The sequence below is a fragment of the Humulus lupulus genome, chromosome 2, assembly GCF_963169125.1.
Source record: "Humulus lupulus chromosome 2, drHumLupu1.1, whole genome shotgun sequence".
Taxonomy (NCBI): Eukaryota; Viridiplantae; Streptophyta; class Magnoliopsida; order Rosales; family Cannabaceae; genus Humulus; species Humulus lupulus.
In genome coordinates this window covers 69,287,200-69,314,217 of record NC_084794.1, presented here as the reverse complement: position 1 = coordinate 69,314,217, position 27,018 = coordinate 69,287,200, and the positions used below count along the sequence as shown (strand labels likewise).

At 32.5% G+C, this 27,018-nt stretch overlaps 3 protein-coding genes across 3 annotated transcripts; 1 reads left to right on the top strand and 2 right to left on the bottom strand.

Moving 5' to 3' along the window:
* The first annotated feature begins 8,063 nt into the window (after positions 1–8,063).
* LOC133817992 (structural maintenance of chromosomes protein 4) lies at positions 8,064–17,238 on the top strand. The gene is made up of 28 exons (XM_062250667.1): positions 8,064–8,357; positions 8,654–8,743; positions 9,014–9,115; positions 9,428–9,604; positions 9,692–9,822; positions 10,088–10,166; positions 10,243–10,400; positions 10,471–10,546; positions 10,677–10,805; positions 10,873–11,017; positions 11,206–11,336; positions 11,518–11,670; positions 11,755–11,944; positions 12,261–12,394; positions 13,217–13,375; positions 13,706–14,014; positions 14,089–14,265; positions 14,524–14,607; positions 14,696–14,905; positions 14,990–15,079; positions 15,194–15,315; positions 15,453–15,608; positions 15,680–15,787; positions 15,891–15,951; positions 16,236–16,370; positions 16,512–16,599; positions 16,683–16,755; positions 16,839–17,238. Exons 1-28 carry the CDS (start codon positions 8,214–8,216, stop codon positions 16,957–16,959), a joined length of 3,732 nt encoding a protein of 1,243 aa, XP_062106651.1. The 5' UTR covers positions 8,064–8,213; the 3' UTR covers positions 16,960–17,238.
* A 28-nt stretch (positions 17,239–17,266) lies between these two features.
* LOC133814382 (aquaporin NIP2-1-like) lies at positions 17,267–19,442 on the bottom strand. The gene is made up of 5 exons (XM_062247349.1): positions 19,341–19,442; positions 18,607–18,852; positions 18,065–18,259; positions 17,920–17,981; positions 17,267–17,699 (listed from the first exon to the last, which is right to left on the bottom strand). Exons 1-5 carry the CDS (start codon positions 19,440–19,442, stop codon positions 17,444–17,446), a joined length of 861 nt encoding a protein of 286 aa, XP_062103333.1. The 3' UTR covers positions 17,267–17,443.
* A 1,216-nt stretch (positions 19,443–20,658) lies between these two features.
* Positions 20,659–26,622, bottom strand: LOC133814381 (aquaporin NIP2-3-like). The gene is made up of 5 exons (XM_062247348.1): positions 26,470–26,622; positions 26,056–26,280; positions 21,579–21,773; positions 21,370–21,431; positions 20,659–21,174 (listed from the first exon to the last, which is right to left on the bottom strand). The coding sequence occupies exons 1-5, from the start codon at positions 26,620–26,622 to the stop codon at positions 20,922–20,924; spliced, it is 888 nt and encodes a 295-aa protein (XP_062103332.1). The 3' UTR covers positions 20,659–20,921.
* Between the last annotated feature and the right edge of the window lie 396 nt (positions 26,623–27,018).

Below are 27,018 nucleotides of genomic sequence, written 5' to 3'. Positions count from 1 at the left end.
GATCATCCCTAACCTTTCAACGAGAGTAAGCCTATTATGCTCATCATTCTCAAAGTAATCTAATTATAAAATATAAGAAGAAAAAGTGAGATAAAAATTTGTTATAGTTTTTCTATTCTCCAAAAAAATTACCTCAAACTAAGAAAATAAACTCATATAGAGTCTCAAAAGGGGTTAAAATACAATTTACACTAAATTTGAGGTTTACAAAAGAAAACTAAGATATTAATAATAAAATCTGAAATCAAAATTCTTATTCTTATTATTATTATTATTAGTTTTAGTGTTTCATTACTGTTATGTTGTATTCTTTTCCTTGCAGGTGGCGTGGGGGAAAATAGCAGCTTTGAAGCTTGGCATGGTCGTACGTGGACCAAGGCGCACACAAAAGCATCCGCAGCAGGCCGGTATGGCAAGCGACTGACCAATCACAAAGTGACATATGGCACGACTGGCAGGGGTAGGAGAGCTGCAAGAGCGTGCGGGTCGGATGGGCTGCAGGGAGCAAACGTATGGCGTGCTGCGATCGCGCGAAAGTGGCAGGGATGGCAAGAGAGAGAAAAGGCAGCGGGCCTAAGTGTTTGGGCCTCTTTTTTGTGCTTTTCTTGGGGCCTTTTGTTTCAAAAATATCATTTTTCTTCTTCTTTTCTTCATTTTAAACAATTCTTTCTTTTTCCTTGTGCCAAAATGCACTTTATTCCTGAAAATTCAACACAAATTAAATTAAAATTAATATTTTTAATTATAAAATATATTACAATAAATCCATGAAAATATTAATTTAAACTTAATTTATTTAAAGCTTTAAAACTAATCAAATGACATTTTTAAACACAAATTAGAACACCTTAGGTAGAGGGATAGAGACTTGTTGCTTGTAGTCATTAAAAACTTTAATGGCTATGACATGTGACATGTCGCTCCAAAAATATGTGTTTAAAAGGTTGTTTTCTATTGGCTAAACCTAATGACGGTGCCTACACTATAAATAAATGTTATTAGAGTTGAAAAGCCTTGATAACACTTTTCAACTCTCTCTCTAACCCCTTACTCTCTTTAGCTTTCTAAGAATCCTCATTTTCTCCAAGAAACTCACCAATAATTATTTGACTTGTGTGAGTTTCAAAAGCTTGTTAAATCTCACTTCTCATTCCATCTTGGTGAAGCTTCAAGCAACTTTGGGAAGTCTTAGAAAAGAAATTTCGGATAGTGATACTCCTCGTGTATAAGCCTTTTGATGTTCCCCCAAGTTTGAAGACTCAGTTGTTTAATTCAAATGTTGGATCTCTACAACCCAAATTATATGAGAAATACTATTTTAATTTCATTTTTTGAGTTTTCCATTATATTTTGTGTTTTCACCTTTGATGATTCTATTATATTTTATGTGAGGACTTCGTTTATCTAGGAGGTGTAATTTTACTCTTCATTTTACATCATTGTATCTTGCTTTAATCTTTCCATTTTCAATATTTGTCTTCATACTATGCATGTGATTCTTGATTAGTCTCTAAGGTTTGTATTATTGAGTTTATTCCTATTATTCATCGTTGATTTGTGGTGTATAAGCCATACATTCCCAACAATCAAAATCTATATTCCAATTACTTTCCCTTTTGTATTTTGCATAATCAATAATGCCAAAAATTTGTTCATCTTCTACAACTCTCAAATCTTTGCTTCAAGATTTGGTTTGTGTTGAACACATAATCATGGGAGACCAAAGAAACTTCTACTTGGATAGACATGGCCTAGATGTAATTGTGGATCTATGGTCTTCATCAATTAAATATGACGATACACATTGGAATTATATTCTAATGATGAAAGGTATCATCAAATTCTTAAACAAATTCCTTAATTCTAGTATACATTTTAAGAATTTGATTGAGAAATGCTTGCTACCATTTATATTTGAGTTAATGCTTATTGTCAAATGCATGAGTACAATTATGAATGTTAATAAATAGTTCAATGACTATTGATGTGCTTACTATGTTTGTAAAATTACCGATCATCATGGGAAATATGATATTTTACAAACAAGCTATAATAAGATTAGGGTTAAGTCAATTGATATTGAGATCATTGCACTCTTAAATAAATTTAATTGTGTTATTTTAATGATGATGAGATATTTGTGGCCTTAATTAAATTTAGGAGTATTTATGGCATAAATACCCAATGTTTAACACTTGTTATAGTTAAATACCTAATTTTTTATTTTTATGACAAAAATACCCAATGTTCAATATATGTTAATGATAGATACCTAATCTTTTTTCTTTGCGACAAAAATACCTAAAGTTGCTGAAACATTGCTTTTATCAGTACCTCCTTTGTGTGGAGCTGTTAAGTGTTGACTCACTAGATATGTATCACTTCGTAATTTAGGTATTTTTGTCCCACAATATGTATTTTTTAAAATTTGAATTAATTTAAAATGTCTTTGAATTCATTTTTCTAATTTAAAATATTTTTAAAAAAAATTATGAAATTGACCGATTACAGAGTGACAAATGTCTGCTTAGTCAACATGTTTAACATCTCCAATATAGGAGGTACTTACAGAAGCAATGGTTTAGCAACTTTAAGTATTTTTGCCACAAAGAAAAATCATTAGGTATTTATCTTTAACATATATTGAACATTGGGTATTTTTACTATAAAAATAAAATATTAGGTATTTAACTGTAACAAGTGTGAAACATTAGGTATTTATGCCGCAAATACCTCTTAAATTTAATGCAATCAAAGAGGAATGCATTGTAACCGTAACTGAGAATACTATATTCAGTGAGGAATGCATGATAACTCTAAATGAAATTGACATAGTTTAATGTTGTGATGAAACTAATGCAACCTTAAGAGGATGTAAATATGTCAATGCAATTAATGATGAAATCATTGCAAACGTATATGAAGGTACTAAGGTCAATGCATTTGATGATGAGATCATTGTAAACCTAAGTAAGGATACCAAGGCAAATGTATTTGATGTTAATATCATTGCAACCTTGAATGAAATTAATGCAACCCAAGGAAATGTGCAAGAATGGTGGTATGATACTTGTGCCACCATTTATGCAACCTATGATAAGACTCTTTTTAAAACCTTTAAAGTTGCAAAGGAAGGACTTGAAGTCAAAATGAGAAATGAAGAGAGATCCAAGGTATTGGAAGGGGTCGCATTGATTTGATATTCACTAATGGAAAGAAAATGACCATAACTAATGTTTTCTATGTTCCCGATATGAATAGAAATGTTGTAAGTGGAAGACTATGAGTAAATCTATTATCAAAATGGAGTTTGAATCCAATAAACTCATTTTGACTAATTTGGGCATTTTTGTGGGATATGATTACTCATCTGATGGGATGATCAAACTTTGTACTCTTGACAATGGTAACAATAATGTGGCATCTTGTTCTTGTAATGTGATTAATTCTAATTCTATTACTTTATGGCATAATAAGCTTGCTCACATAGGTTATAGCACAATTAAAAGAGTTGTTAAATGTGGTTTGATTTATTGTGATGTGAATGAGCATGATAAATGTGAATTATGTGATAAATCTAAAATGATTAAGAAATATTTTTGTAATGTTGATAAATGTTTAAACTTGTTGGATTTAATGTAACTGTAACGACCCAAAGTGCTAATAGGATTTAATGCCTTGATTAGCATGCCAGGAGGGCATAATTGGATATATGTGTGTTTAATTGATTAAATGCGTGACTATGTGGTATGCATGACTTATATGATTATGTTGATATATTATATGCATGTTTATGAGTATTAGATATGCATGTGGGCTCTTTACTGTTTATAAGAGCATATTTGTAATTTTGGTATATTGATGACATAAATGTGACTATATGTGATAAATGGTCGAGACCACATTATTATGTAGATATATTTGTAGTATATGGCTCGAGATGATCCCAGTGAGCGAATTAGCGAAATAGTCACATCGGGGTTTAATACCCAGCTCGGGGGAGCCTAGGGGTATTTTGAGAATTTAGAGAATATTTTGGGATTGATTGAGTAATGAACAAGTATTTGGTAATTAATTGGACACGACAGGATTAATTGGTAAATGGTAGGAACACATAAGGAATTAGCGGGAATCGGGAGAATGACTGTTGTACCCTTAGAAATCATTAGAAGGTTAAGTAATGCAAGAGGCAGTTTGGTCTTTTTGAGTTAAGAGATAAACTTAGTAGGAAGTCTAAACTTAGCCAGAAACCACCCAAGTCTATTCACTTCTCGACTTTCTCTCTCTCTCTCTCTCATGCACAATTTCCTCTCCCTCTCTTGTGTTTAAAGGAATTTTGATGAACCGAAAGATAGAACCATGTAGTTTAGCTTGAGGATTTGGGAAAATTGAGGTCAAGACTCTAAGGGAAAACTCAGGAACAAGAACAACATCATTAAGGTAAGGAATTTTGTTTGGTTTCTGTTAAGAATTCAGGTTTATAAGATCAATTGGTTTAAGTTTTTAAGTGATGAATTGTTGATAGTTGGATAGTAGTTTCAGTAGAGTTTTCTTTGATATTTTGTGCTTAAGATATACGACTAAGAGTCCTAGACTTGCTTCTGGATTTGGTTTAGGTCTGGGAGTATAATTGAGGTTGAAATTTGAGGATTTAGCTGAGAAAAACGCTGAGAAAGAGAAGGAAATTCTAGGTTTGGGTCCTTGGGTCGCGGCCCTGTTCTTTAGGCGCTGCAGCCCGCGTGTTTTAAGGGGCTAGATGCCTCTGTTTGCCAGGTGCACTGCGACCTGGAGGGTTGCAAGTCGCGGCCTGTGCCCTCCAGTTGGGAGGGCTAGGCCTCTGTCTAAGGGGTGGGTCGCGACCCTAAATGGGAAATTAAGGGCAGACAAGGTTTTAGGCTCGAGGAGGCTCGAGAATTCAAACCTAAGCGCTCAGGTCGAATTCTACTACCCGGTTTAGTATAATTCGAGGTCCCGGAAGCTAACACTTGTTCCCTAAACATTTATTTGGATTATAGATTGATTGTTACCCATTGTTATTGTGACTGGAATTATCGCTAAGGCTCAGGACTGAGGATCGTGCTCAAAACCGCTCTTTATTCATTGCTCGGGATTCGAGGTAAGAAAACTGCACCCATGTGGTTGTGTTTGAGACTAAGGTTCCCTGTATTTGAATATATGCATTGTGTGACTATATTGATGTTATGCGTTGTATGAAAGTACGACCTAAGGGTGCTGGGGCTGATGATAAGCGTACTGAACGCAGCTCGGCCTAAGCGAGCCGGGGTCAGCTAAATAAATAGAGAGCTCGGCCTAAGGGTGCCGATCCTGAACATTTGTATTACTGATTGAAATGTATGCTTGAAAATACATGATCATTGTTGTTTAGCTTAATGCTCATACTCTGCTTAATTATCGAATTAACTGAATTATGGTTGATTGGATGCTACTACTGCTATATGTATTTGTTGTTTATGGTTTTCATGCTGGGCCTTGGTTCGCAGGTGCTACGTGGTGCAGGTAAAGGCAAAGGAAAACTGGACCAACCATGAGTTGGAGAGCTCTGGGGGCGGAGTGTTAGCTGCTTGACCGCCACGACTGAGGGAAAGTTACAGGAATAGAGCTCTAAATTGTATTTTTCCATTAGACTGGCTTTTGTTGTACCAACTTTTGGGGATTGTATCAAATACCTTGTTTTTGGGATCTCATGTATTAAACATCTGTTTTAATGAAATTAACCGTTTATGATTAAAATCTTTTAACCCTAACCTATTAGTTGACTTTAGGATCACATTTATGTTCAAACGACTTGATTAGCAATTCTTGCACTATTTTAAAATATACAGTGTAACGGTCTTGATTATCCAGGGTGTTACTGTAACGCCCTAGACCAAACCACCAACAGCTTAAGTCCATTCCTAACCTCAAAAGACCAAAATACCCCTTAGGTTCCCTCTTATCCTTTAATGGCCCCTAGTCCAAATCGTCATTTGCCACAATTCTCGCTAATCCTCGAGTGGCCCCTATAAATTCCCAATTAATTTCGACATGCCCATTTAATCACCCAATACTTTACTCATTACTCAATAAGTCCCAAGTATATGTTAAACTTCCCAAAATACTCATAGGCTCACCCCGAGCCGGGTATTAAACACCGTTGTGACTATTCCGCTAATCTGCTCACTAAGATCGCCTCGAGCCATATACTGCAAATATATCCACATAATAATGTGGTCTCAATCATTTACACACATATAATCATATTTATGCCCGCAATGAGCCAATATTACAAATATGCCATTACTATCAAGAATGGGCCCACATGCATATTTAATACACACAACCATGCATTTAAATCCATAACATCATATAAAATCATGTATGCCACATAGTCACACATTTAATCAATTAATTCAACATATATATATATATATCCTATTATGCCCTTCAGGCTTAGTAATCCAAACACTTAGCCTTAACAGTAAATTCTGGTCATTACATTTAACACACAGAGATTTCTGCGAACAAAATGACATGTTAATTAGAGAATAAAATAGATACTTCATAACTTTTATAGATGATTGTTTTAGGTTTACTTTTATGTATTTGCTTAAGTAAAGATAAGACATTTAATGCATTTAGAATTTATAAAGCTAAAGATATAACATTTGAATTGAAAATAGGTATACTCTTGTGTATTTACTAATATGGTATAACATTTGAATTGAAAATTCAATATGATATTATTCGGTAAATAAGATATTATATTTTTCTATTTGATTTGACATTGGCTTCCGATATGAGATTAACAATCCTGAAATGAAAAGCAAATTTGAAATCTTACATAATATTCATATTACAATAAAACTAAAAAGATATATTTATATTTAGTTTCCTATTGTTTAATTAATTTTTTTTTGATAAAGTCTTTTTATAAATATATTTTCTAAAAAGAATTTTAAATAAATAAATTAGAGCTGTTTTGTTTCAAAATTAATGGAAAAGTTTATATTGATTTATGTATCATTTATATGTATTACTAATATTTTTATGTTTGTTTTATAAATATGTTTTAAAACTAAAAATAATTAAATTAAATGAATTAGGGTAATTTTGATCATAATCGAAAATATTTTTACTGGTCACTAAACTTTCTGTGTAGGAATGTAATTTTTGGCAATTGGGAACCAAATTGCCAAAAACATGTAAAGTTTAGAAACTTGTCATACATATAAGCCTTTATTTTTTTATTAATTATATTATTTTTTAATTTTAAAATCAATTAATAAGATTTTTTTTAGAAAAATATGAGTTGAACTAATTAAGACATGACTCATTCCAGTCTAAGTGCCATGTTAGAAAAGTTATCACCATTAATGATTGGTTAGCTACGAAACAATGTTTTAGTGTGCTTGGCTAATTTTCCTGTAAAAAAAGTTGGGTATCTAGATGTAATGAACCAAAAATCTCCAGTAGTTTTGCCGCAAATTCCTCATAATTTTGTAAATTATATTTATAAGAAATTATTTATGTTAATATATTTTTAGCAAAAGCATTTTTTTTATAAAAATTTTTGACCAAAAACATGTAGAGTGAGCCATTTTTATGACTATTAAAAATATCAAGGGTTTATTTTCTTAGATTTTGTTTTAGAAATATAGGGTTAAGCTTAGTAGTGAGTTTAAACCGAGAGACCAAAATTGGTAATTTTATTAATTTTTTGTTCTAATGTCACTCCTTAAATGTTGAAAAAAATAAATTAAAACCTCCTCTAAAATTAGAAGAATGCAAATTAGCCTCCTAAACGGAATTCTGGTATTTGGGTAAGGAGATTGCATGAGTGGTATGTAAATGTAAATTTGTTACCAATTTTCTGACACCAATTTTATGAGTTGGGGGGGCTTGAGAATATGATTGGGCCGAATGTTGTGTTATTCGACTCTCAAGGCCCAACTTGGGATTTTGAAAAGTCAAAATAGCTCGCAATTAGTTCCCGCCATTTTACTTATTTTATTGAAAAAGAAAAGCAAAAAAGAAAAAGATTTATATAAAAAAATTAATTATTATTTTTCTTTCGCGATTACTAGAACTAGTATGTGAGTCAGGGAACTTTAGTTTCATTTCGAACTTCTGGGTTCTGTGGAACTGAAAATCCCAATTATCGTGCTTTGTTTATCTCCTCGATAAACCCTAATTCTCGAGAAGTGGAGTCGGGTATGGGAACTCAGGATGAGTTAATGGCGGACGCGTCCGACTCTGCTCCCGGAAGATCCAGAGCCCCTAGGTTGTTCATCAAGGAAATGGTTATGAGAAATTTCAAGTCTTACGCCGGCGAACAACGTGTTGGCCCTTTTCACAAGGTTAGGGTTTTCACTTGCTTCTTCTTCTTTTTATAAAATTGTATCCTTCAGTAGTTCAAGGTGGGATTTTGCTCGATTAATGGCAAAACTTGGGTACTTACGGTACCTGGGTCTTGATTATAGCGTAAATGGGAAGAAAATGAAAGCGAAGCTGGGTAAGACGAATGATAACTATGGAGGAAGGGATAGAGAATGTACTTTAATGTTTTCTAGCTCAAATTGGGATTTGTTGAGTTTTGTATCCATTAACCTGCGTATTTCTCTTGATTTATTTTATTTTTCGCATGTGGATTCAGAGCTTTTCTGCAGTTGTTGGACCCAATGGAAGTGGGAAAAGCAATGTGATAGATGCAATGCTGTTCGTATTCGGAAAGCGAGCTAAGCAAGTATGGAAAATTTTAATTTTTTGGGTTATTTTACAGCTAATGTTACTTAGGATAGTAACATATTTTCTTTTGACTAAGATAGAATATTCTAGATTGGAATTCTCCTATTATCTTGTAATAGGTTTCAAGTTTCTATCTTCCACATTGTGTTAATGTATTTGGGTTTTAAGAATTGCAGAAGACAATAATGGTTAAATTACAGTTTACTCCATCAGTTTATACTTTTTCCTTCTTGTTGCTTTCCATAATTGGGCAATGTTAATTGTGTAGATGCGACTGAATAAGGTGTCGGAGCTTATTCATAACTCTACCAATCATCAGAATCTGGACAGTGCAGGGGTCTCTGTTCACTTCCAGGAGATAATTGATCTGGTAATTTTTGTATTCCTCATTTACGTTACAATTAGATGTAATTTTACCTTTACCTACCGTTTGATTATTGAGAAAAAAATGAACTTTCAAGTTTTATTTGTTCTGTCACAGCATTTTTAAAAATGAAAAATTTAGTTGACTTTTGTTGTAAATGGCTCTCTTGAATGTCGGCAACGTCTTTTGTATATTTCTGTTAGAAGTTCAAACCTTGTGAAATTGTATTATTGGCCCAACATGTGTTTGAAACCAAAATGTTCTTATTTATTTATCCAATTTTATTGACATTATTAATTGTGTTTTAAATTATCTCAGGATGATGGAACATATGAAGCTGTTCCAGGAAGTGATTTTGTAATAACTAGGGTGGCCTTTCGTGATAATTCCTCTAAATATTACATCAATGATCGTACAAGCAATTTTACCGAAGTTACAAAGAAACTAAAGGGGAAAGGAGTTGATCTAGATAACAACCGTTTTTTGATCCTTCAGGTTTACATACTCACACAGTGTTCTACTTTGTGTCATGAGTCTAAAACATGTTTTCTTTTTAATATTTAACTCATTGGTTGCTATCAGGGTGAAGTGGAACAGATTTCATTGATGAAGCCAAAAGCTCAAGGACCCCATGATGAAGGCTTTCTTGAGTATCTTGAGGACATTATTGGAACTAATAAATATGTAGAAAGAATTGATGAGTCCTTTAAGGAGTGAGTACTTTGTTCTCTCGTTAATTCAAATGAAGTTTACTTGCTGTAATTATTCTTCTTATATACATCTCAACACAGGCTATTGATTTTACTTTCAACATGGCTATGCTGGCAATTTCTGATTTTTTTTGACTAATATCAGCGATTATAATATTTTCCTACTGATTGTGATGCAATGTTTGACTAGAAGTTTTGTAAATCTCTTGAATTAATATAGAACTTTCACACCTTTTTATGTTTAGTATTGTTTAATTGGTCTTGCTAGGTTGGAATCCCTCAATGAGAAACGATCTGGAGTGGTGCAAATGGTTAAGTTGGCAGAGAAAGAAAGGGATGGCTTGGAAGTAAGAGTAGTTTACGTATTTGGAATTATTCTTTGATTTCGTTTTTCCTACCTGTTGACATGCATTTTTGAAACAGGATGTGAAAAACGAAGCAGAAGGATACATGCTGAAAGAGCTGTCACTTCTGAAATGGCAAGAGAAAGCCACAGCATTGGCTCATGAAGGTACCAGTACAAATATGGTTGAGTTAAAAGAAAAAGTTGCCAGCTTGGAAGAAAATTTAAAGACAGAAAGGTAATTTTCTTAATGAAAGATGAATAGCTAATTAGAAGTACTTGAACTTATATTTAATCTTTGGATCCAGGGAGAAGATTCGTGAAAGTAATAATAGATTGAAGGAGATTGAATCTAAGCACAATAAGCACATGAAAAATCAAGAGGTTTGACTACATATCTTTGCTACTGAGATAATTTTGCTTTGGAAAAGAAAATTCAAAATTCTAGCACTTGTAATATTTGTCAATCATCATTATTCTTGACTGCATTCATTTTTTTGCTTTAAACGAGTAGGATCTTGATAGTACTCTCAGAAAATGTAAAGAAGAATTTAAGCAGTTTGAAAGGGAGGACGTTAAATATCGAGAAGATTTAAAGCACATGAAGCAAAAGATCAAGAAACTAACGGATAAGCTTGAAAAGGTAGGTAATATGCATTATAATATTATGTGAACTTATACATACGTCTAAAATCTGTCTTCCAACTCAGGATTCATCAAAGATCGAAGACTTTCAAAAAGAGAGTGAGAACTCAGCAAATTTGATTCCAAAACTTGAGGAAAATATTCCAAAACTGCAAAAGCTCTTGGTGGAAGAGGAAAAAGTACTAGAGGAGATTAAGGAGAATTCAAAAGGTGGAGCTTGATTCTTCTCAACCTTTAGGAGTTTAGTTTTTGCTGTTGTTTTGTATATGATTTTGCGTTTATACCTCAGATATTAGTGTAAAAGAACATATATTCACTTTATGCAGCAGTCTTAGAGCTGATGTGGTTGGGCAACTCATTGTCTAACATATTTTTCAATTTGATTGATTGACAAGCAGTTGAAACAGAGAGACACCGCTCCGAGCTTGCAAAAGTTCGTGCTGAATTGGAACCTTGGGAAAAACAACTTATTGAGCACAAGGGAAAACTTGAAGTTGCATCTACTGAGAATAAGCTTTTGAGTGAAAAGGTGAGGTTAATAATTTATATTAGGACTTTCAACATCAGTAGATTGACACTCTAATAGATAAACATTTGCCTTATTATGTTCTTTTATTGTACTTTTTTTCCTTTCTAAAATGTGCACATGGCCCTTTGCTTTTTAATGTATTTAAAAACTTTTAGCTGACAGTGTTGGTTAATTTTTCTAGCATGAAGCTGCTCATGCAGCTTTTGAAGATGCGCAAAAGCAGATGGAAGACATATTGGGAGCTATTGAAACAAAAACTGAGAGCATCACAAAAATTCAAAGTGATCTTGAAAGGAGCAAACTTGAAGCATTGGAAGCTCATAAAGTGGAACAAGTTCGTGTTTTATTGATGTACATTTAAGCTTAAATTTCTTCATTGCTATTACAGGATATGGTGATGACAATTGGTATGTTGTAGGAATGCATCAAAGAGCAAGAAGAACTGATTCCTCTTGAACAAGCAGCAAGACAGAAGGTTACAGAACTCAAGTCTGTTATGGATTCTGAAAAGAGTCAGGGATCAGTTTTGAAAGCCATTTTGCAGGCTAAGGATTCTAACCGGATACAGGGAATATATGGTCGAATGGGTGACTTGGGAGCTATTGACGGTTAGTTGCCTTTCCTTGCATTCAGTGAAGTAAATGTATATATGTATATACATCCAAGTTTCTCTGGAGTTGCATTATTGCATGATCAGTTATCCAGACTAGTTCTATAATTGTGCTCTTATTCCATCAAAGTTGTGTGGAGCGGAGCAATAGTGTTTGCTTGTTTACCTAATGTGCCTGTGCTTCTGATATTTAGAGCTTCAAATACTGACATGATATCTTTATCCTGTAAATTATTTATAAGCAAAACCAAATTTTATAATCTGCTATTGTGTGGAGGAACTAATTATTTCTTGAAATTGCACCATCTTTGCAGCAAAATATGATGTCGCTATATCGACAGCTTGCCATGGACTTGATTACATTGTGGTGGAGACAACTGGTGCAGCACAAGCATGTGTCGAGCTACTACGGAGAGAGAATCTCGGTGTCGCAACTTTCATGATTTTGGTATTAATGTGCAATTTCATATGCTATCAATCTCTGTGACGCATAATTATTACGTAGTAGAAATCAAGCAATAGATAATATCCTAGATAGCTTGGATACACTAGAGAAAGAAAACTTTGGGGCCATGGCTATTATGTTATGTTGTGACATGTACTACCTTGTACCTACCTGCACGCCTATCTTTATGTGGTTTTCAAAATATTTAACTGCAACCCTCTTGCATTGTAGAGTTAATTGTTGTGTTGAGTGTTGTTCAAGGTTACCTTGTTAGCTACTCATGCATTTAACAGTGGAAAGTTTAATTCTTTAACTTTCTTCCCAATTCATTGATTCATGTGTTAGGCCTCCAATACATTTGACATACTCTAGGAGAAGGCCTAAAAATACTTAAAGAAAAAGAACTCAAGTAAAAGGTCCAGCTGTATTTTTTTATTGGTTCTATAATGTCCAGTTGTACTTTTATTATAGGTTCTTTGTTATTTAGTTTTTTTAGGGTTTCTTGGGAGTTTGTTGTAAGTTGGCTGGGACAATTGTCTATGAATAGTAGGCTTAGTTGTTTGTAGAGGGACATCTGAGATTTTGGCAATTTGTTTATAGTGACGCACTAAGAAGAATAGGACGAGTTTCTATTCAAGTGGAGAGATTTGAGCTTCTCAAATAGCTCAACACCATTGTAACCCTCTGATTATGAATAGAGTTACTGCGTAGAATCTATTCTTTCATTCTAGTTCATAACACCATGTAAGTGTATGAGTTTGCATATGTTGAAAAGAACTTGTCTGGGTTGCATCTCATTTTCTAACCATTTTTTAATATTATCAGGAAAAGCAAGTTGATAATTTACCAAAGTTGAAAGAGAAAGTGCACACTCCTGAGGGGGTACCACGTCTTTTTGATTTAGTTAAAGTTCAAGATGAACGAATGAAGCTTGCTTTCTTTGCCGCCTTGGGGAACACCGTGGTTGCAAAAGATCTTGACCAGGTGTGTTTGTGTATTTATGTGCGTTTCATGTTATGTCCTACATATGCATGTGCTGGGACTGCCACATGTTGATTACTAGCTATACTTCTATAGCACTAGAAGCATGTTGATATTCTTCATGGTTGAGTTTATGGATAGTAGGCTGTTTAAATTGCTTGCTGAAGTCTTGGGTGTTGTGGATCAGTTGCAACAACTACAAAACAGCCAATGTGCTAAGCATGTCAAGTCTTTCTATTCTTTTCCCTGTTTTTTGATATGCCTATAATCAACTAGTTTTAGTTTAGTGAATGTCTTACAAATGGTTCAGAAACGTACAATGACTGATTGCAGGCAACTCGAATTGCATATAGTGCAAACAAAGAATTCCGAAGAGTTGTAACACTTGATGGTGCATTGTTTGAAAAATCTGGTACTATGAGTGGTGGAGGAAGTAAGCCACGTGGTGGTAAGATGGGCACATCTATTCGAGCTGCCAGTGTGTCTGCAGAAGCTATTGTAAGTGCTGAGAAGGAGCTCTCTACCATGGTTGAAAAGTTAAAAAGCATCCGTGATAGAATTTCTGATGCAGTGCGGAGATATCAAGCTTTGGAGAAAGCAGTTACACACTTAGAGATGGAATTAGCTAAAACACAGAAAGAGGTATGTTCAGTATGTTCCAGGTTTCTCTGGGTTTGAGAAGAATTTGAAACAGTAATGATGTTCATTTTGTGTAGATTGACAGTCTCAATACACAACATAATTATCTCGAAAAGCAACGTGATTCCCTGGAAGCTGCCTCACGACCAAAAAAGGTGGAGCTTAATCGGCTTCAGGAGCTCAAGAAAATGATTTCTGCTGAAGAAAAGGAGATTGATAAACTCATTCAAGGGTCTAAGAAGTTGAAGGAGAAGGTGAGTGATAAATTATTTGTTTTATGTTTTCTATTTCCAGCTCTACCATCTCTTGATCTTGAATAGAGAGCTATATACTTCTATATGTTCTGCTTTCGTGTTAATTCAATTTTGGACTTTTGAGAACTACAGGGTGTAGAATATGATTGTTGCTAATTTATTTTGGGGGGTTTGATATTTCAGTTTACTTGACTATCTCTTATTTTTATTTTTTGGCCGAATACTCAATTCTCTCCCTTAAATCATTTCCGTTTTTAGGCCTTGGAACTTCAGAACAATATAGAGAATGCAGGTGGAGAAAGATTAAAATCCCAAAAGTCAAAGGTCAACAAGATTCAGTCTGTAAGTTTATACAAATGGTATATCACTTTTAAATGTTTATAGCAGTGGAGCTTCTCTCCTAAATCCTAATTTATGCTACCGATTGTAGGATATTGACAAAAATAGTACCGACATCAACCGTCACAAGGTTCAAATAGAGACTGGCCAGAAAATGATAAAGAAGTTAACAAAGGTGATTGAGGAATCAAAGATGGAGATAGAAAGACTCACTCAGGAAAAGGAAAAACTGAGAGATAAATTTAAAGAAATAGAACAGAAGGCTTTTGCCGTTCAAGAGAATTATAAGAAGACACAGGAGGTCTAGCATTCTTATTCACTTCAGTTTTTTTTTGTATTATGTGGCAAACTACAATGGAATTGTCTTATCTTTTTGTCTGTGTAGATGATTGATCAACATAAAGATGTTTTGGATGAATCAAAATCTGAGTATAATACAATGAAAAAGACAGTGGATGAATTGCGAGCGTCAGAGGTACTATGATATCAAACTTCTTATCTTGGAGACATTTCCTGCTGTTACATGTTTTATTCTGGTAACTATTGTCGTTATTCATTGTTTTGAGCACTAGATCATCTAATGTTACAGGTAGATGTAGACTATAAATTAAAAGACATGAAGAAGCTGTACAATGAGTTGGAACTAAAGGGGAAGGGATATAAGAAAAAGCTTGACGAATTGGAAAGTGCTATTGTAAAGCATATGGAACAGTATGTTAATTTGATTGATTTTTTGTTTTAAATATATATTGTGCTTTTGAATTTGACACATAATAACGCATTGTAACTGTATATTTTTGATTAATTTTTCAGTAATAGAGAAATATATCTTAACCATGTGGTTGCAGAATCCAGAAAGATTTAGTGGATCCTGAAAAGCTTCAAGCAACCTTGACAGATGAAACTCTTCATAAGGACTGTGATCTTAAAAGAGCCCTTGAAACAGTCACATTGCTGGAGGCACAACTAAAAGAAATGAATCCTAATCTTGATTCAATTGCAGAGTATGTTTTGGAGGGGTCTTGTTATGTGAAATTCACTGCCTTGTTTATCTTCTAACTGTTTGCTATTATAGGTATCGAAGAAAGGTTTCGTTGTATAATGAACGAGTTGAGGACCTTAACACAGTCACTCAACAGCGTGATGATATCAAGAAGCAGTATGACGAATGGAGAAAAAAGAGGCATGGTTGCCTTTTGCTTATATGTTTACATACCTGTGCAGTATGTCTGTGTTGTAGTTCTCAAAGTTCTTTTCTAAATAAAGTGAAATGGCTATTGTTTCAGGTTAGATGAGTTCATGGCAGGATTCAATGCTATATCTTTAAAGTTGAAGGAAATGTACCAGGTTTGTGATCATAACTATTGCTCTTGCCCATGTTTTAGCCTTTTTTATAACCATCCTCAAACATTGCTGCTGCACTTGTATGCTGTGGTGCATATTTCTTCAACTTTACCTAATTTTGTTGCTGGGAGGAACCTCCTTCACAGCTTATATGTAGGTACTCGCATACCAGATGCTACTTGCATCATGTTCTTTTTTCTTTATCCAAGCAACATTCTTTCTAACCTTTATGTTTTCTCTCCTATTTGAGTTTAATTATTCTTTTCCTCTTAATGTGCTTTCTTCAGATGATCACGCTTGGAGGTGATGCAGAACTTGAACTAGTGGACTCCTTGGATCCTTTCTCTGAAGGTGTTGTTTTCAGTGTCAGACCACCAAAGAAGAGCTGGAAGAATATTGCAAACTTATCTGGTGGTGAAAAGGTTCTCTTCACATCGTTTACAAATTACAATATCCATATGTATATTAATATACATATTCTTGTGCTGTTGAAGGGAAATCTTCCCTGTTCATGTAATGCCTCAAAATTTCTATCTTTTACATTGTTTCTTTAATGTTTTCAGACTCTGAGCTCATTAGCTCTTGTTTTTGCACTGCATCACTACAAGCCTACACCACTTTATGTAATGGATGAAATTGATGCTGCTTTGGGTACTTCCTTTGAAAACTTGAAACTTCTTCTCAATAAATATGTTCCCTCTGTTCTCATTTATATGGCTCTTGTGGCATTGTAGATTTCAAGAACGTTTCTATAGTGGGACATTACGTGAAGGACAGGACAAAGGATGCACAGTTCATAATCATAAGGTTGGTTATCTGCTGCCAATTGATTATACATAGAATCACTTGTAACTATGAGTAAGAATCATTGTTTCTTTGCCTCTTTACAGCCTTAGAAACAATATGTTTGAGCTGGCTGATCGACTTGTGGGGATATACAAAACGGATAATTGCACAAAGAGCATTACCATCAACCCAGGGAGTTTTGTTGTCTGTGAAAAGGCTGCTTGATGTGTTTGCGCATTGCCTGGTATGCATGAATCGCTCCGTGTGCTATGATCAATTCAATATTTTTGTGCTTGTGTCTTTTTTACTTATTTATGTATATTTTGTTCTTCTTTGTCTAATATTGGTATCATACATATACCAAATATTTGTAATATGAACAGCGTAAGTGGTAGATTGCATGTTTTGTATGTAGGCTCCTCAGGAGCTCTGTAAGTTTATCGTGATATTATATAAACGTATTTCTATATCAGAGTGGTAGTGTTGACAATTGCAGTCTTTTAAGCTCATGGGAACTCACTGCACTTTCCACTTAGCTAAATTATATGACCGATTTATAAACTAGTACTGTATTGTAATATTACACACCTATTATAATATCATTAATTATGCTAATCTAAAGACTACAAGATGTGATGAGCTGGTTTTGGGTTTGGCTGAAGAAAGCCTTATTTAGTATCTGGTAAAAAGCTAAGCAGGAAGCAACTTTTCAAATCGAATTGAAAGGTTCCTTGTTGGTAACCTGCCCTTCATTGCTTGTCATTCGCCGAAGTTTGAATGAAAATGAAGATTGAGATGGTGCATGAACCTGCTTTTCACTCACCCTAATCAGATTGTAACACCAAGCTCCAGTTAGTGTTCCCGTGATTGGTCCTACCATATACACCCAAATGCCTTTGTAGCATGAGCTAGCAATAGCTGGTCCTATCGTCCTTGCCGGATTCATGGATCCTCCTGATATGGGTCTGTGGATGAACTCTAAACTTTTAATTATTATTATTATTTTTTAAAAAAAAAGGTCAAGTTGGTGGTAGGTTTCTACTTTCTATTTCATTTTTGCCTTACAGGTCATCCATTTTTTGGTTAGTTATAATTATATATACTATCAAATTCAAAAGCTGGTTTGGTATTTGTAAAAAAACAATATATTAAATATTTGATAATGAAGTGTCAGTTTGTGCTTACCCAGCCAAAATTGATGTTATGCATACAGCAGATCCTACTGCTATGCCGGCTAGCTCTCCTATCTGGCATGCCAAATGATTTTGGTATAGTTAGACTCTAAAGAAATTGATTGATTTAATGTTAGTGTGGGAGTAGTGATACATACAGCTTTAGTATCGGTTGCCACTGCTGAAGTGATGAACATCAATGAACATGTTACCACTATTTCCATAATTAGAGCATGAACATCTGTTCCTGAAGGCAATGTATTGCCAACCCTTTTTATTGGGTGTAGAAGTAAGGTCAACGTGAAAGATGCAGGTATTGCTCCTGTTAGTTGAGCTGCTGCATAAATTGGCACCTGGAAGTGTATCAACTCTTTTACTGTTTTGTTCTTTGGTTTTATAATCATGTACATGTTCTACTCATGAAAAGATGAGTAAATTGATGTAAAAATAAAAAATACACAGGTATTGTGAAAATCCAGCTAATTTGAGTCTCAAATAAATTTAAAAGGATATTAGGTAGTGTGTGTTTTAAAATTTGAAGTGAAATGCATGTGCTAAGAATGTGGTCCTGTCATGGGCTGTGGGGCTTAAAGAGCCTAAGCCCATTTCATCTTTCCAACATGGAAATATGGACCTGTCGTTACGTTAAGAGTCACCATTATAAATTAACCAAATCAAGGCATGTGTAATTGATTGGTACCTGTTTCCATGGAAAATGCCTAACAGCTGCAAAAGCTAGAGTGACAGCCGGGTTCATGTGTGCGCCGGAGATGTGGCCGACGGCATAGATCATCACGGTCACAATGAGTCCGCCCGCAACAGAGGCACCAAGCTTTGAAACTTTGTGCTCCTCACTTACGCTCAGTGCACCGGTACCACATGTAACAAACACTAATAGATATGTTGCTACATTCTCTGCCACCACCTGTCCCAAATAATTAATACACTAATGTCAAATTTTATTCGAAAGTCAATTAAGTGTGCTGGGCGAGACTAGTATTAGGAGTAGGACGAGTGTTCCTCGCACGTTCTGTGTGCATCCCTAAAACATTTATCTTATCAATTTTTTTTATTCAAAAGTACAAACGAAATAAAAAGTGTACACTTATTTATTATGGAAATGATGTTAAAAAATTATTATTTTTTATTTGGTCAGAGATGTTAAAAATTATTATGTATTGCTAACTTTAGAAGAAGTAACATAAAAGTCTTCATCTAGCTTAATTGTTATCCTTTTTAGTATTGTTGGAAAAATTTAAATAAAAACATGCAGTTATTGTAAGAGAAGAAAAGACACATGTAAGTGTAACATATGAACAAACGTGCTTGGTGTACACAATAACTTTTCAAGAAAATAAAACGTATGGCATTATTCCTCGCGAAAGCAATTATGAGACTAAGGAAATGCATTACGTATATTAGTATGTTACGTACTTTTTTGAAAAATCCCGGTGGGTAATGTTGCTCTAAAAATTTCCAGAAAACATAATAGGACCCTGGAGTTTGCTCTGAAACTGGCTCAATTATGTCATCCATTAAACTAATCTTTCGTTTGAACTTAAATTGGAAACGAATGTTTTTCTGATTCTTATGTGTTTCTATTTCACTTTTTCCCTTTGTTCGGGTTGCTTATTGTATACACACATATATATATATATATGTATTAATATTGCTTTCGAAAAGCTAGTTCTGTTATAACAGTGCAATAATAGAAGGTAAAGTTGGTCGTCCACTTCGAAATGAGAAAGTTGTAGGGTGGGGGGAAGAAGGCACAAGTAAGAAGAAAAAGAAAAGAATTATGAAAAGGATGAGAGAATAATAATATATATAGCTAGTACGACTAGTAACTACTTTTGATTGATCAAGCTAGCTAGGTAGGCTTTGGTCAAAGGATATTTACATGATGAGGATCTCCCTATCAAGTAATAAGTACTATAAATGATCTTGAGAATAATGCAAGTACAGGTATGCTCCAAAGAAAATATATGTATGGATTTTTATTCAAATATTAGATTTTTTTGTTTGTATTTCGGTACAATTTCTAAAAATACTACTACAACAAAATTTTAAATTTAAATATCTACTGTTCCTCACAATTAGAATCAATCTTGACAATTTTGACCTAGATAACTTTAGGCTCAGGGCCCTAGCTAGGTACAGATTTAGTCCGTAGTGTTAACCCAAGGCCGATCTTTCCACCAAACTTCATCCCTTAATTAATCTTGTTTCTTCTAAATTCACACACATATCTAGTATCTCCACTACACTTTACTCTCTTTCCAGCCTTTTGATCATTATGCCCACCGGCGCCTTCTTCCTTATTTTTCTCTTTTTTATGCTTTTCATCACCCTTTATTCTTTCAAGATCATTATTGTTTGATGGTTAATTTTGTTAATGAGCAGTCCAAAGATGTGAATTGTATTGAAGACTGTCCTATGGAATTAAGCTCTAGTAGTCTATATGGTTTCTAAACGTACTTTTCATGGAAAAGATAGAGAGGATAGCTACATATTATAATTTGGAGATGAAGAAGAACAAACAAAAGGGTTATAATTTTAATATAATAAATGCTTTACTTTTGTGCTCCCAATGCTTTAATTGAGTTTGAGATATTAAAACTACATGTCTTAAGTTTATTTACTTATTTATTTGCCCATTTTGATTTGATGGAATTTGAGATTAATTTGACAATGCTGAAAACTTTGTTTCAGAAATTTCGATAGAAAGTTTTTATTCACAATTGTAGCCCTATATTACACCTTTCAGTCGCAATCCCATCACACACTCTACGAGATACACATAATCTAAAGCAGTAGTCTTATAATTAAGCTTGCTGAGTACAAACAAACTTAACTTAGAGCTAGGCACACTCACAACATACAAATATATATATATATATATATATATAGTCACTTTCACAGGTGCAATCACTCCATCCAGTGGAGTAATATTATTGGAAGGCTAACCAAACGTACTTACGTTGTAATTAGGGAAATATTATCATTGCAGTGGTTTTAAACAGAAGTAGCATGGCGTTTGTCGCGAGCCTGAGCAGCATCAGTGCTTATCATACGACGAAGTCTGAGTGAAACGGACGGAGCAATGATGGGCTTGCGCTCACTCAGCTGAAGAACCTTGTAAACACATGACCCAAGCAATGTTCCAGTCACTGGACCCACAAAGTACACCCAAAGCCCTTTGAACTCTCTACTCGCGATTGCTGGGCCTAATGTTCTTGCTGGGTTCATAGATCCACCTGACACCGGCCTGGATTTCACAAATCATCAAATTCTTCCTCTCTTCATTAAGCTCTTATTTTTTGTCACATATATAATTAATCTAATTACAACCAATTTTTGATAGTTAGTGCTTAAGGGTGTCTAAAGCTATATAACTATTATTATTATTAACTGACGTGGCATGTTCCCTATTATTAGATTTTTATTCGAAAATTTTACTTACCCAGCAACGATTGATGTTATACAAACCGATGAACCGACAGCCAAACCAGCCAACTCTCCAACCTGCAATTGTATACATTAGTCCAATAACACATAATATTATATATGATATATAGTACAAGAATCAAACATGTTCAAGTGTGTGTTAAATATATATAGTTATTGTAACAAGAAAATAAAAAGAGATAGGCTAGGTGTGAAAATATTTACGGCTTTAGCATCAGTTGCAACAGCAGAAGTGATATACATCATGTTAAAAGTCACAGCTATTTCCATGATTAAAGCCCTAACATTGCTCCCAGAAGGTGTTGTGGTGCCAATACGGTCTATTGGGTCCAAAAGTGCTCGCAGCGTAAATGCAGCCGCAATAGCTCCTGTAAATTGTGATAATGCATAGAATGGGACCTGTTTGCAATGCATGGTATATATTAGAAAAAAAGCTACTATTTACTTCTCTCTTTTCATTGTACTTTTTTTTTTAATACAAGATCATATATATGATGGAGTTAGCTAGCAATCGATTATTTAGAGAACAGTCCATTCTCAAAAAAAAAAAAAAAAAAAATTAATTAATGCTAGACAAGGTTAGTTAACTTAATTATATAATTATATTGGCAGCTAGGTCTAGCTAGTACCCCTTTATCAGCTACAGTAGATAAAATGAGATCAGTCAACGCTTACCTTTCAAAAATTTATATTTACTTTTTCGAGTTTGTTATGTATTATTTCCTCCTAATTAACTCGATCCTCTTGTAAATAAATTTTATTGAATGAATTACCAAGATCGAGCCACTACGTACGCGCATTGCCCTATTTCAACTCTCCATTGAAATCGATGTTCTAATTAACACATACCATAATAAATATCATGATCAAGCATTTCTATATTTCTTTTCTATAGTATATATATAAATACGAAAACAAATTAATAGTCTTCATTTCATTTTTTTAATCTTAATTTAAAGAAGATAATAATTTGTTTTGTGTACTTTTCTTTTAAAAAAAATTTCGAGCACAAATTATAGCATTCTTATGCATGCAGACCAAAAAAAGAAAAATAGAAAAGACATCTAGTTGCCTATGCATCAATGTCTGCCAATTTGTGATTTGTCGAAGCAAAAAAGAACAATAAATAAGTAAATATAATATTTGTAAATATATATATATATATAGGGTATTGTTATGGTGCATACTAAAAAGATATGCATCTTGCAGCATACCTTTTGTGACTTCTAATATTTTTTGGCTTGTAAACAGTTTTCGGTGCGAGGTTTTTTATGAATGTGTTTATTGTAGTTATTTAGAGTATCCTGTAAATTTTTAGGAAATTCTGAATAATTTACAATGCCAAAAACTAGGTTCAAACAGGTTGTTGCACGCGTGATTAATTTTTTTTATACTCGTGGAAAACAGTCTGTTTGAACCTAGTTTTCGGCATTGTAAATTATTCGGAATTTCCTAAAAATTTGCAGGATGCTCTAAATAACTCAATAAACACAATCATAAAAAAAAATTGCGCCAAAAACTATTCACGAACCGAGAAATAAAAAAAGTTACGAAACATATGCACCACAAAATTACCGTATATATATATAAATAGTCTACCTTTCAAACTTTCGTATGAGTTTATATATTATTATGATACTAGATACAAGCAACGCGCAATATGCACGTTTGCTTAGTTTTGTTTATAGAATTTATTAATTATTTTTATCAAATTTATATTAATGTCATATAAATTTGAAATAAATATGTTATTTTAATTAAATAATTTATTTATTTTTGTTTAAGTTTATCTTTGTTCTAGTTTATTCTAATTTTTGTTTAAGTATATGGAAGTGACAATAATAGATTATATATTATATATTTAATATAATTATTAAATATTATATGTAAATTTTAAATTTAAGTTTCTTGCTAGTTTTTTTTTTAAATTGTTGCTAATTTACAGTAGATTATATTATATGTTTAATATAATATTATTATAATAAGTAAATTTAAGTTTAATTAAATATTATTGAAATTATAAAATATATGATTTTATTATTTTTAAATAATTACCATTATAAAATATCTCAAAAATATCATATTTTAATTTGTTTAATTATTTATTATTTTTAAATATTTATCATGGTAAAATATCTAAAAAATATCTTACTTTAATTTTTTTAATTATTTATTTATTTTATTTAAGTTTAAGTGTTTACAAACTACAGTTAAATATAAGAATATTCTGTTAAATATAAGAATATTCCGTTAAAGTTAACCTTTAAAAAATAAAAACCGTTAAAACCAAAATTTTTTATTATCTACACACTTATTATATATACTAGGTAAAAACAACGTGCAATGCACGTTTGCTTAATTTTAAAGTTGTAAACATGGTATATAATTTTAATAAAAACTAGTTCACTATTTTTTAAAAATATATATATTTATAATCGAATGAATTATAGTTCTATATTATATATAAATATTTATATTAATAATATTTACATATATGACACCTAAACATAACGTTGACATAGATATATATATTTACATGATTACATGACATATATATATAAAATAGAATAATATTTAAAAAGAAATTGATAATAGAAATAAAATAAGAATAGAAAAAGTCATAGTGTAGACAGTAGAATATATGCATCAACTATTTTTAGATTCTAATATATCTCGCAATATCTTTTGGTGAATTTGATGAAGAAGAAAAGCTCAAATCACTTGATAAAAACAAACTATCACATAAATTTATAAGATAAAAAAATAATATGCATGTCTTTATTATTTTTTAATAAATATGATTTAATTATTTAAATTATCATAAAATATCTTATTTTAATTAATTAATTAATTTATTTTTGTTTAAGTTTATGTTTGTTCTAGTTTTTGAATTTGGTAGTGACAACAAATGATAATATATTATATGTTTAATATAATATTAAGTTTGATTAAATTTTATTTAAGTTATAAAATATATGGTTTTATTATTTTTAATTAAGTTTGATTAAATTTTATTTAAGTTATAAAATATATGATTTTATTATTCTTAAATAATTATCATTGTAAAATATCTTATTTTAATTTGTTTAATTATTTATTTATTTAAATTTAAGTCATGTTTACAATCTACTGTTAAATATAAGAATATTCTGTTAAATACAAGAATATTCTGTTAAAGTTAACTGGAAAAAATTAAAAAACCGTTAAAACCAATAATTTCGTTATCCACACACTTTTTTATATAGAATAGATATATATATATATATATATATAGATATATTGTTGGACGGTTCCAAATATAAAAGTAGACTATTTGATTTTGCCTTATTTTGGCTCGAATAAAAAAAACAAATAGCAAGCTGGGAATCTTTGTGGGTCCAAGTCGTGGTTGACTCATTTAGAATCGTTTAGGTTTAGGACACGTGTCTATTCATAATTCATTCAAATCCCAATCCCATCATTTAAATTCTACACAAACATTTTTCCCACCCAACTAAATTATAGTTACATTTTGTTGAAATTCAACATTAGGCAAATTGTGATAGAGGGTACGGGTAGTTGTTAATAGTATGATTAGTATATTTTAATATTCGATCTTATATATTTTATTTTAAATTTAAATTTGTAGAATTTAATAATAAATTACAATAATAATTATATGACTCATATGGTGTTAGATATTTATATAAATGTTACAATGTTAGAAATAATAATATTAGAAAGTTATAATTAATGAGTTTAAACAGTTACAAGAAATATCTTTTTTGACTTGGTTTATATTGGACTTACGTAGGAGGGATATCACGTCGGTTGCAAATTGCGATGTGGTATCAAACGACATGAGAAATTATGAGATATATTGTGACGAGATACTATGTCAATTTTTAAACTCTCATCTTTTTTCTATGTTAGTTATCACATTTGATCAACGGAAAAAAAATGACATAAACATCTTTTGTAGTATATTTTGTAATAAAAAGCATGCACAAATTACAATCCATATAAAAATTGTCATAGAAAATAAAATAATTTGCTAGATCAATTAAACCCCACAAAAATTTCCAGTGTTTTAAAATGTGTCTAGCAACGATATTTTCAGTGTTGTTATTGAAGTCGCCGTCACTAGATCTTTTGTTTCTTATAGTATAAATACCCTTTAGTTAGGACTAATGTTCTTGCTAGTACTCACTAACCTCTTGTATAAGATAATAATAATCCATAAATTTTTAGCATTTGTTCATTTGCGAAGATATGTGTCGTTGCTAATGCTTAGCAAGGACATTAAAATTCGTCGCTAAGCAATAATAACAAACTTTTAATACAATGACAAAGTTACTATTGATATCAATAACGACAACCTTTTAAGCAATAGTAATGACAAATGTATTCGCTATAGACTCTGTCTAATGTGACTAATCACTCTAATCATTTGTTATTTTTGTGTGATTAAAAAGTGGTCATTTTTTTCTTTCTAGTATAGTGTGTAAATTTAAGAGTTTTCAAATCAATAATATTTGTCAAATTTTCATATCATGAGCGTATGAATGGCCAAACTAATATAGTTTAATTTAAACCAAATATAAAATTATGAATTCAAATAGAGCATAAAAAATTAGAGAGAGATTTCGAGTTTAATTATATAAAAATAACATTGATATATAATTAAATGAAGTTCTTATACCTGTTTCCATGGGAAGCGCAGAAAAGATGCAAAACCAATAGTGACAGCAGGATTCATATGTGCACCGGAGATGTGACCAACAGAGTAGATCATGACCGTCACAATGAGGCCACCGGCAACCGATGCTCCCAGTTGCGAGATTCTCCGCTCATCGCTTCCATTTATGGCAGCTGCAGCGCATGTCATGAACACCAGCAGGAACGTTGATACCACCTCTGCCAACATCTACCTATGCATATACATTTTATTAAATATATATATTCTTAAATAAACGTTTTATATATTAATCCATGATGCATGTGCATGGCTCATGTGGACAAAATTCCGTAGAGGAGATACACACATGTATATGTGTAATATAATATAACATTAACTGGCTTGCTAAAAGTACTTATTTCAATTTATATATAGTACCTTTCTAAACAGACCAGGTTCGAAGTGGTCATTATACAGAGCCCAGAAACGTGATGAGCTATGAGTTTGAGGTTTGGGATACAGACTAGAGGTCAGTTCGTTTGTCTCATGACTACTCATCATTCTAGGAACTGCTTGATCTATTGTGTCCATTATATATATGGAGTTATATACTATAGAGCAAGAACTTAAAGAGAGGTTATAGAAGAACTTTATGCTTAACTCTAGTTCTAAAGTTTGGTGTTTTTCATGCATCAATAGCCTCGAGAACGTTGGCTTAAATAGAGAACAAAGCTGAGTAGCCTTTACATATGGTGCGATGTCACCTATTTTATTATGACAAGGATGCTAAAGCTAGCTAGATACAATTCATGACCTCCACTAGGACATCCAATTATAACTTACGACGACTTTTATATATGTACCCTTCTTCTTACCATCGCATGAAGAAAATTAAAAGGGTATTCTACCAATCCAAATAATTCTCATTAAAATTTAGGTATATAATTTGAATAAACAAAACTAATCATGACATAATGACATGTACTT

Coding starts and splice junctions, on each gene's coding strand:
- LOC133817992 (XM_062250667.1), top strand. CDS start 8,214: ATGGGAACTCAGGATGAGTTAATGGCGGACGCGTCCGACTCTGCTCCC. Junction 14,266..14,523: donor CTAAGAAGTTGAAGGAGAAG/GTGAGTGATAAA, acceptor TTCCGTTTTTAG/GCCTTGGAACTTCAGAACAA. Junction 15,080..15,193: donor ATGAATTGCGAGCGTCAGAG/GTACTATGATAT, acceptor CTAATGTTACAG/GTAGATGTAGACTATAAATT.
- LOC133814381 (XM_062247348.1), bottom strand. CDS start 26,622: ATGGACACAATAGATCAAGCAGTTCCTAGAATGATGAGTAGTCATGAG. Junction 21,774..26,055: donor TGCGCTTCCCATGGAAACAG/GTATAAGAACTT, acceptor CATTGCAAACAG/GTCCCATTCTATGCATTATC. Junction 21,175..21,369: donor ATAACATCAATCGTTGCTGG/GTAAGTAAAATT, acceptor TGTGAAATCCAG/GCCGGTGTCAGGTGGATCTA.
- LOC133814382 (XM_062247349.1), bottom strand. CDS start 19,442: ATGGATGACATAATTGAGCCAGTTTCAGAGCAAACTCCAGGGTCCTAT. Junction 18,853..19,340: donor CACCGGGATTTTTCAAAAAA/GTACGTAACATA, acceptor ATTTGACATTAG/TGTATTAATTATTTGGGACA. Junction 18,260..18,606: donor GGCATTTTCCATGGAAACAG/GTACCAATCAAT, acceptor ATACACTTCCAG/GTGCCAATTTATGCAGCAGC.